The sequence below is a fragment of the Aricia agestis genome, chromosome 1 (genome assembly GCF_905147365.1).
Source record: "Aricia agestis chromosome 1, ilAriAges1.1, whole genome shotgun sequence".
NCBI lineage: Eukaryota > Metazoa > Arthropoda > Insecta > Lepidoptera > Lycaenidae > Aricia > Aricia agestis.
Window position 1 is genome coordinate 5,184,367 of NC_056406.1, and position 11,614 is coordinate 5,195,980.

Genomic DNA, 11,614 nt, shown 5'->3' on the forward strand with positions numbered 1-11,614 from the left:
ACTGAAATTTTACTGATAAAGAAAGCAGAAAATAGATATTGATCTCTCTAAAAATTGAACTCCATCCAGAAGTACAAAGATTAAAGAGTAGGGTCTTACAACCATTGATATTGCATAATATTATTATTATAAAAATAAAACTACATATTAAAAATTAAATTATTTTTCAAGTTATTTATCTTGGACCACAATTGGAACTCAAACCGGACAAATTGAACCTATTGCTGTTGTTGGACATAACTTAAATATTATAATAATATTATAATAATTTAAGTAACTAATTTTATACCTCACATAAGGAAAATTAGATTTTTTTGCAGATCGTACCTACGTGATTTATGCAAACTACAAATACTTTAATTATAATTATTTTTCTGTTAAAAATAATTATAATTAAAGTACAATAATTTGTACTAGTCATAAGATCCATACTAATATTATAAATGCGAAAGTGGGTCTGCCTGTCTGTTACCTCTTCCTTCTTTGAGTCCTGGAAAAGCACATAGGATATTTTTTATCCCATAAAAATGTACGGTGCCCGGGCCATAACGGCGGCAAAATTTTGGCGCAACGGAGTTGCGGGCATTATATTCTATAAGGTAGGTATTTTATATTTGAAAATTTTAAAGCCCCCGTGTTGTACCGCTGTACGCCATGTGCTTCCAGTTGCAAATGCGATTAAATATGTCTTTTATTTTAAAATAAAATTTTGTTGAAAATCGAAACCTTTCAATAAGACCTCATTTAAAGACGATGTCTAGGCATTACACAATACAAATAACTACCTAAACTTCTTAAAATTACTTTATTAAATAAATAATTCTTAATACACATTATTAAAATATACAATCAAAACTTTTCATTCATTCATTTTATAAAATATACAATCAAAACAAAAGACAATATTAAACTATTATATGAGGTATTTGTGTTAGTCGCGTTTTGGGTGACTGACAAATATTCGGGCGGCTCTATCAGCGCATGTTCTCTGATGATGGCAGCGTAGTAGGAGGCCGATGTCCGCGGACTGCGCGTGCGCTGATCGTTGAAATCCACTGCGAACAGGCCAAACTTGGGCCTGAAAGGAGAAAGAAGGAATAGGTCAGTCCATCCGTCCGTTTCGCCACAACAGTTGCCGCTACAAAAGGCCGGCAACGCACCTGCAGCTCTTCTAATGTTGCGAATGTCCATGGGCGACAGTAACTTTGCTTTCCATCAGGTGACCCATTTGCTAGTTTACACCCTTATTTTATAAAAAAAAAAACAATCAGTAATCTAGTCCTTAATACAAATCGTTAATATGTATAAGCCCGATACTTTGAGAAAGACCCATCGAAATGTCGAAGAATCGAATCGAATTGTCAAGAACGTATCCTAGCTTCTCGTATTGTCCCTTTACTTACTTAGCTTACAGTCACAGTTTTCGTTACCATACTCCTCCGAAACGGCTTGACCGATTCTCATGAAATTTTGTGAGCATATTTAGTAGGTCTGAGAATTGGCCAACATCTATTTTTCATACCAAAAATTATTTATATGGCAAAACAACGTTTGCCGGGACAGCTAGTAAATTATAAATTATTATAGCCGTATTTAATGTTCTACTACGACTTACACATATCCATCCATCCATTCGTAGTTATCCATGAGGCTCCACGCCGTGAAGCCGGTCACGTTCACACCGTCCTCATATATGGAAAGCAGAACCTGGGAACGGGCATTGTCCAAAAAAAATCACATGTATTTTTATATATTTTTTGTTAAAATAGGGTATTTTAAGAATGTGAATTAAATAATTTTGAAATTCATTGGCTAGTTTTTTCTCAATAAATTTTTAAAGTTTCGCTCTGACGTCATCATCGGCGGCTAATTGACCTCTGCAGTATTTTTTTAATGTTCCAAATTGTTTGTTTTACCTGTTCCAAGTGATCCTTGTAGAATTGCACTCGGTCCATGTCGTGTGCGGTGGGGTCGTGGCTGGCGTACCCGTTCTCTGCGATCAGCACCTCCACGTCCCCGTACTGCTCCTTCAACCATCTTATCTGGTGACGGATGCCAACTGGATTTATCTGGATTCAACATATAATTTGGTTAGTACTTTTTCAGTGAGTCGTTACTCGTTTGAAAGCTTACAGCAATTTATTCTATTGGAGGCACTTTAAATTTTGACTCGATGATCTTGCACTTACCTACTCGTATATGGGATGATATTGATGGTCATGGAGAAATGCAAATCGATTTGAATCGATTTCTTTAAGCCAGACTTTAAAATGTGACTTTAAAGTGACACTGAAGTGAAGACTTTTTTCTGTGTTTCACTACTTCCTGATAAGTCCCGGATAGGCTATCCGCAACTTATCTGACAGAAACTACATACTCAATCATATATAAGTTGTGGATAACCATGGGCGTACCCAGGTTCTCGGCCAGGGGGGGGGGGGGGGGGGGGGCAAATTACTCAGGTTTTGGGCCAGGCGGGGGCAAATCAGTTTTTTAATAAGCTAGGTGTTTATAAAAAATAAAAAATTAATAATTTTTTGTTGTAAAGATATTGTATTGCAAAGAAATGGCAAAAATTCGTTTTCTTAATTTTTAATTTTTATAGATAAAGTACTAGATAATATACTTAGTAGGGACGTGAACATGATCCAGGGGGGGCAGCTGCCCCCCTTTGCCCCCCCCCCCCCCCCCCCCCCCCCCCTCGGTACGCCCATGTGGATAACTATCCGGGACTTATCAGGAAGTGGTGAAACAGACCCTTAGTCTCTTCAAACTTACATAGAACCAACTGGGGGGCGCCTTCTTCCACTCTGGCCTGACGGTCAAGGAGACGTTGAGCTCTGGCGCGCCGAAGAAGGGCCACGCGTCGATTGTCTCCCCCGGCCGCGCGCGCCGCACCACGCGCGATGTGTAGTAGTTGAGTGCATAGAAGTCGTATGTACCTGTGACGCATTGTATAGGATTTATATCCTTTTTTTCAATAAATCCGCTTTTTACTCGACTACGACTTTTCAATTTCAAACTTTTTGAAAAAAAAGTAGTAAGTTTGTTATTATTTTTAGCAATATTCCGCGAAATAAACCTCAACCTGTAAACACTCGCATGCAAGAACCTGCAAACACCACCACCACACAAGCAATAATGTTAGCAAATTCGTGCAAGGCCTCTCACCACCATGCAAGTTGAAAACCTCGACTCGCGTTTCGCCCCAACACCGGAGCATCCTCAGGAATTCAGGAATATTCAGGATCTTGATGAGTCAACATTAAGCTATTTTGCGCAAAGTAACGCTTGATTTTATTAACGTTTTGAAAGATTTGCAAGTCGATGAGCACTTACTAAACCTAAGGGCCTATTACCTATAGCTTTGGGAGAAAGACTCTGAGTTTTATGCCAGACAAAATAAAAAAATAGGTACAACAAATTCTACAAAACTACTAACCTCTGATAAACTTGATTTCTTTTTCAGTAAATGGCGGTAGTCTGGACTTCGGGTATCCCTGTCGTCTGCTGTTCTCGGCGATCATCTTCGCGATTACTGGCGGCCAGCCACCTTTCTTTGAGAATATTGGATGCGAGAATATTCCACCCTGAAAATGCAGAAACATAATGCTTTAACGTTAGTGGCGACCGAAAAGGAATATCTTAGAAAGAAGAGCAAGATAGCATGCTCGGTCAGGCTGAAGCCCACTGACGTCATTTCAGACGTATATATCTTGCCGTTCTTCGAAACTTCGATGAATTTTGGGTACCGCCACATCACTCCCTCCGAAGACTTGTGGTATTCTTCGATGCGCTTGTGTTGTCAGGTGTGGGCTGAAGCTAGCATGCAATGACCAGGAGAGGGCACCGTGCTCTGCTTGTTGACCGGTCGTTGTAGCCTATGGTTGCCGCGTTCAAGCCAGACAGGGGTTCGACTGGCGCGGAAGCCTACGCGGCTTATGGTCGAGGCGACCCGGTTATGCTCGATGTCTGCTGACGTGATGCGGAGGGGGGGAGGGGGGTAACAGATATGATATTAAAATTGATACCCCATACTGTCGCACGATCTCCGCTACATCATCAGTCTCTCCGTCGGCCGGCTCGTACCAAGTGATAGTGTTGGCGAGCGATATCTTGCCTGAAAGCATGTTCATTGTTCAACCGGCATCAAAGTAAGAAAAGTGGGTGCTAGATTAGGCGGGAGGTGGGCTATAACTTGAGCACGAACAGACTCTAGACAATTAGTGGCAAGCGATTATCGTGACACAAGTCATCGCTTCGCTAGCGAATACTAATGTCAAATCCTATACATTTTGTAGCGTTAGCGTTAGCGTTTACGATAATCGCTTGCCACTTGGCTAGCCCCGTATCAACCAAAGAAATTACCTATAATAACCTGCCTGACCTATTAAAAATTTTACTTGAAATATGACTATAACGTTGTGTTTTGCCAAGTGAGATTACCAAAGTTCCAACAAAAGGTTGCGATTATAATGACTGCGCACGATCGCAAGTACACAACACCAGCCCCCCCAAGACAAGTGGCAATAGCCATTATCGCGCTAACTATTTGACATTATTATTCGCTAGCGAAGCGATGACTTATGCCAAATTGGATACATTTTGTGGCGTTAGCGTTAGCGTCTACGATAATCGCTTGCCACTTGTCTACTAGGGCAGATAATTACAACTGTAACTTCTCGATGTTGCGTTGGACGCTAAGTTCATCACCACCTGATACATTTACTCATTTTCTGGCCCATTTTAAAACGAAAGCCTTCATTCCAAAACATGTAAGGTAAAGCAACCTACCGCGATACCTATCCCTGAATTCCTGGTCGTAAATTCTCCAGGCTTTAGCATGTGCCAGCAACGCGTGCCTGTTGCAGAGGTATTTCCCGATGTCTGGACTCAGGACACCTGGAGCATACACTCCCATGGTGTACGCTCCGTCGCAGAATACCAGAGGTTCATTGATGGTGATCCAGGTCTTGACTCTGTCCGCGAAGAGGGAGAACACCACCCGAGCGTAATCCGCGAACCAATCGACGACTAGAGGATTGGTCCAGCCTCCTGGAATCAAGAAGTAGGGTAATCGTTGAAATTACAAAAATACTGCGTAATGGGTATTAATAATAATATTCATTAATTGACTATCGACAAAGCAGATGTTCTTAAAATTAAAAAATAACATATTAGGCTACAAGGAATTAATATTAGTGAAATGTTTACTGTAAAAAGTACAAAAAAAAGAATGAAAAAAAACGAGCGTCCTCCCAATTTTTGGGATATTTTTCCTGCTTTGAACAAATATCTACAATGGATATGCTATAATATTATAATATGCTATAGTTTGGCCGGATTATACTTACCAAGTAACAAGTGTAACATTGTGACTATTGAATTATTGATACCAGATACGCAAATAAATAAGAAATCATTTCAATTTCAGAAAGATTTGGATATTGATTTATTTGGGAACTTTATGACGCGGATACGGTTACGGCTACGGAACTCTATATAATGCCTGATATTAAGACAACAAACCCAGATTCTGCAGGGACTGCGGCAGGTCCCAGTGGTAGACGGTGACGACCGGCTCCACGCCGGCCACCAGCAGACCGTCTATCAGCTCGCTGTAGTACCGCCGCCCGGCCGAGCTGATGCGGTCATAGACAACTCTACAAACCCAGATCCTGCAGGGACTGCGGTAGGTCCCAGTGGTAGACAGTGACGACCGGCTCCACGCCGGCCGCCAGCAGACCGTCTATCAGCTCGCTGTAGTACCCCCGCCCGGCCGAGCTGATGCGGTCATAGACAACTCTACAAACCCAGATCCTGCAGGGACTGCGGTAGGTCCCAGTGGTAGACAGTGACGACCGGCTCCACGCCGGCCGCCAGCAGACCGTCTATCAGCTCGCTGTAGTACCCCCGCCCGGCCGAGCTGATGCGGTCATAGACAACTCTACAAACCCAGATCCTGCAGGGACTGCGGCAGGTCCCAGTGGTAGAGAGTGACGACTGGCTCCACGCCGGCCGCCAGCAGACCGTCTATCAGCTCGCTGTAGTACCCCCGCCCGGCCGAGCTGATGCGGTCATAGACAACTCTACAAACCCAGATCCTGCAGGGACTGCGGCAGGTCCCAGTGGTAGAGAGTGACGACTGGCTCCACGCCGGCCGCCAGCAGACCGTCTATCAGCTCGCTGTAGTACCGCCGCCCGGCCGAGCTGATGCGGTCATAGACAACTCTACAAACCCAGATCCTGCAGGGACTGCGGCAGGTCCCAGTGGTAGACGGTGACGACCGGCTCCACGCCGGCCGCCAGCAGACCGTCTATCAGCTCGCTGTAGTACCGCCGCCCGGCCGAGCTGATGCGGTCGGGGAACCCGGACGGTAGTAACCTTGGCCACGATATAGAGAATCTGAAAAAATAAAGTTTGTTAAAAATGGTGACCAAGAAAGACTTGTTTACCAATAGTCAATGGTATGGTACCCTAGGGACGCGAGTCTGACTTCAACTGGAAGATTTTTTTATTTAAAAAATATTTTTGGTTCGTAAGAAACGTACAGATTCGAAGAAGCGATTGAGCTGCATTAAAATAGTACAAATTGTAGAATCAGAGTATTCAGTATCTAGACTCTAGAGGCAAATCAATTGCAAATGTATTTTGATAAATAAATTAGACGTAGTGTGTAGGTAAAATACACCCAAAATTATGACGAAACCACAAAATTATGACTTTTTATGACTAATAATTGCGTTAAATAATTAACCTTATAAATCATTGCGATTTTCTTTGCTCATGACATGCAAACCTTGAAATACCTACAGACGATTTTCATACTTAACATAATATATTTTTTTACATAGCTACAGTAGGTAAATTATGCTAAACTGTATGTGTTTAAACAGAAAACGCTAATTTAAAAGCCATTGAGGGTGGAATAATTTTGAGTAGTTCTTTAATTATTATCATAAATCTTCAAAGAAATAACGTTAAAGGAAATGCGAAGGTTTTTCGTACGATACAAAATGTAGGACTCTCCCTAGGTAAAAGGTTAAGAGGAGTCCACACCGCCCTTTTTTCCATACAAATGGTGTCCCCTGTTTCCTCCCTGGATAATGCTAGTAGAGTTATATTTTTTTTCCTGAATATCTACGGCCACTAATACAATGTCCCTATGTTTTCTTTTTTTTCATAATTTAATTATTAAATAAGGTATGAACTTACAAAAACCCAAAAAAATGACCAGATTTTCCGCTGTGTTCAAACATCCAGAAAACAGATTTGGCTAGATTATACAAAAAAAAATCATAGGAACACAGCTCAAGCCTTTCTTTAATCTTTAATGAAACAAGTACTTAAATCGGTTAAGTTTTGGAGAAGGAATCAGGGGACAACGAATCGTTGATATTCTGCAGTTGTCTGTATCGCGTTCCGCGGTATAGGCTTGAGATAAGGGAGACATCTATAGATATTACCATAAAGTTAATATATCTAGCGGAATAGAGCAACAATCTCGAGCTATCAAATGTAACCAAAATTGGTTTTCATCTGTGTGAAAAATATGTGTACGTATGCACTTACACAAGCATGATTGAACATGAATTCTATGCGATTAAATTGTCAACGTGCGGCACGTGCCGACTGGACGTCAAAAAAGAATGCTGCTGTCATGTATCACACGTCTCTTTTTACCACGCAGTGTTACTGATAGTGACATCTCTTTTGCCTTTGTTTCTGTATTCCGCTAGGAACTTGATTAACTTTATGGATATTACACGTGCTTTTTTTTTTCATTTCTCTAGCCCCTGGTGTATCCTCTTAATAAAGTCATTGACTGCAGCTGGTACCGGCTAGCGACTGAAGCATCATGATTTATACAGTAACTCCAGGTGACACCTTAAAATGTGTTTTGCAGAGGCGTAGTGAACCTCAAATAGGCTTTGTAACCAACGTTACGAGCTGTGTTTGAAACATAATAATATGCTGGTTGCTGAATGCTGACTAGGCCAATTTGGTAGGACTTGAAAATGTTTTTGATTGTTTTAATGTACCACCAAATAAAGTTTCTTTCTTTCTGAGTATACTAAAACTTGTTCATTCCGTATTTTTCACACGCGGTATATATATTCCGGGGATATATTTTATTGAATGACTCGGAATGCAACACTACCTATAATTTAAGTTCTATAACTCGCTCTAGGGGTTTTCAAATTGATGGCTATTCGAGGTTATCTAGAATATCTAGTAATATCCATACCAAAATTAAAACCGGCTAAGTACGTGTCGGGCTACGCGCAATATAGGTTTCCGTAGTACCGCTAGTTTTGGAAAATTTTTGTATGATTAATGAACGTACGTGTATAACGTGTTTTACAATACTAACAACATCATCTCAGTTACTATCAAAGGAATTTGAACGACAAGTTCCTTTATACTTCGCCGAATATATTTTTTTTAGTTGATCGACTATTACTCAATAACTTATGAAGTTCTCCTTTTAAATTCAGCATATTTCCTACCGCCGTGAATTTTTTCACATTTCAAGGTCACAAGGACACTGGAGTCTAACGATTTTTTCCACTTTAAAACTTAATATTTCACAAATGGATCCCTAAATCGGAAAATGATCTATGAATACTCATAATGTGTTTAAAAAACCTATCCAACGATACTCCACACGATGGGGTGGGCGCGAAACCGCGGTAAGACAGACGGACATACCCGTTTGCTCGTTTGCCCTCTTATTTCATAAAAAAATCGACATCAGAACCTAGTAATACCTATAGAAATGCAGGCCGAGATGCGTAACCATCTCGATGTCCTCTCTCCACAGGTGGTAGCTGTCGCAGGCGACGTCGCCATTGCTGCCGTCGCCAATTCTTGACGGCTTTTCATGGGAGAACACGTCCCAAACACTCGGCGTTTTGTCTGAAAGATAATGTTGAATAAGTTTTTCTTATGCGGTATCTAATGACATAAAATTTTCGTTTTTGTGCTGATGTCTTCTTAGATTTAATACATATAGTAGATACAACTATCACAAGTAGAAATTAAACTTTAAGTACTTTAGTTCACTGTGTGTAGGGTTGCGGTCGCTCAACCGAAAAGCCGGACAAAGCAGCCAGCTTGGCCGGACATTTTTATAAAAAAAGTCCTGCTATCGAGTACATTAGAATCTAAAATCTTATCGGACCGTTATAGAGCAAAAATAGCTTTGTAAAAAATAGGCCAAAAATTGTGTTTTTTTACCGACTTCCAAAACGAAGGAGGTTATACGTTCGGCTGTATGTATCTTTTTTTTTGTATGTTCAACGATAACTCAGCCGTTTGTGATCCGATTTTCAAAATTCTCTTTGTGTTGTATAGGGTTTAACTCAAATTTGGTACCATGTTCACAACAGTGGTGATCTGATGATGGGATCCTGGAGGAATCAAGGAGACTCCTTGAAATTTGTATAGAAACATATAGTGATTTCAATTTTTTCTGAAGCATTCGAGGTAAATGCTACCAAAAAGTAAAATTTCGCACCAGGTCCTGGATCCGAAGGTACCCAACAGAACTTTTGAATCCTTATAGATATAGGTTCGGGGATTTCGGCGTTGTTTAAACAACTGAAAGCATAAGCCAACACATAAATTTATTTGATCATCATCATCAAAATCATAATTATGCCATGGGTTGACATTATGACCCAATTATTGATGCTTTTCGTGATATTTTGCATAGAGGCAGATGTTTTTCATGATTATTTCGCTGTTTGTGGACCGATTTTCAAAATTCTTATGTTGTTGTATAGGGTATAATCTTGATTTTATATAATAATTACGAAAGTGGTGAGATGATGATGGGATCTATGAGCAATCGAGGGAAATCCTTGAAATTTATCAAAAGACTCATAGTGGTTAAAATGTTGTTTCTAGTAACTTTCTTACTCTATAATATTGCCTTTTTAAAGAAATAGTTGAGATTTAGACGAATTCTAAAAAAGGCACTATTATAGAGAAAGAGTTATTTAATACTTTTTAGTTCATATTATTATTGTTTTTACCTTGGAAGTCGGTTTTAATTTTTTGTTAAAAATAATAATGAATTTTTATTTTTTATTTTATTTTTATTAAATTTTTATTTTATTTCATTATTATTCTTAAATATTGAAGTAGACTTATAATTAAAGCCTTTGTGAAAATATCAAGAGTGCCTACCTGTTGCTATTATTGATATCGAGCAAAAAAGGTAAAAAAAATCACGTTTGTTGTATGAAATTTAAATATTAATTTTATTTCGTTTTAAGTATTTTTTTATAGCGGCAACCAATATACACAATCTGCGAAAATTTGAGAACTGTATCTATAGCGGTTCTTGAGATACAGCCTGGAGACAAACGGACAGGCAACGAAGTCTCATGAATAGGGTCCCGTTTTCACTCTTTGGTCACGGAACCCTAAAAACAATATAATGCTTACCACTGACGTTCCAGGCGCCCTCGATCTGATGGGCGGCGGTGGCGGCTCCGAACTTGAACCACGGGGGGAACTTCAGCTGCTGCGGGGCATCGTTTGTGCTCCAAGTACGCTCTATTAGGACACTGCAAATAAAGTAGAATATGATATTTTAGCTTCTCCTTCACGTATATTACACGTATGACGTATCCATACTAATATTATAAATGCGAAAGTGTGTCCGTCAGTCTATCAATCTATCTGTCTGTCTGCCTGTCTGTTACCTCTTCACGCCCAAAATGATTGGGTATGAGTCCCGGGAAAGGACATAGAATACATTTTATGCTAGAAAAATGTACGGTTCCCGAGCGATAAACGAATTATAGTATTATATAAAGCATGCGCCCGATTTCAACTTCAGGATAAGGTCAAAAGGCTCCCAGGGCAAGATCTTATAGGTATTCCTCTCGATAATATCAGGTTAATCATAATCATAATCATCATTTATTTGCAAAGAATGTTGTTTACAAAGATCTTATAGTTATATACAGTATCAAACACTCTGCTTTTGAAGCATGCAAAAATTATTATAAATATTTAGTTAATACAGGGATTTAACATTATCATTTTTCTATATTAGCCTTATAAGAAGATAGCCACACATTCATTAATAAGTTTAATAACAATAGAAAAAAGTTTCCTAGACTATCCAGAGAGAAAAAAAACTACATTTAAAATGCTTTCAAAATATAAAACATGTGAGTCGTGAGTCATGACACAAACTTACCGAAACGTGAGACAACGAATAAAAAAATCATGGAATTCTGCCAATTTTTTTCTACTTATTAAATCGGTCACCATATTATCTTGATTGTCAGCGCTTTCGCCATAATTACTACAAACAGCTGGTTGATCTCACTTACCTCAATAATACCACATAATACTTCATGTTGAACGCACCAAAAACAAAGTAACGATGGCCCGAAATATTTAAATCGTGATCATTTATAACTTCACGAAAATATGTATATTCAAATACTGTAATGGCAAAAACTATAGCGGCATTAAATAATGGAATGAAAATATTACACTAATCTATGTATGGTATTTATGCCCTGAGGATTTAAATATAATATTAATTTTCATTGTTTGCATTAAGTGTGCCAGCGATGAAGGCGCACG

The 11,614-nt window shown here is 39.5% G+C and overlaps 1 protein-coding gene across 1 annotated transcript; it reads right to left on the minus strand.

The window, feature by feature from the left end:
* Window positions 1–867: 867 nt before the first annotated feature.
* On the minus strand, window positions 868–11,381 carry LOC121730972 (myrosinase 1-like). The gene is made up of 11 exons (XM_042120233.1): window positions 11,356–11,381; window positions 10,457–10,578; window positions 8,773–8,920; window positions 6,240–6,406; window positions 4,795–5,055; window positions 4,032–4,120; window positions 3,443–3,590; window positions 2,779–2,942; window positions 1,917–2,069; window positions 1,616–1,707; window positions 868–1,078 (listed from the first exon to the last, which is right to left on the minus strand). The coding sequence occupies exons 1-11, from the start codon at window positions 11,379–11,381 to the stop codon at window positions 868–870; spliced, it is 1,581 nt and encodes a 526-aa protein (XP_041976167.1).
* Between the last annotated feature and the right edge of the window lie 233 nt (window positions 11,382–11,614).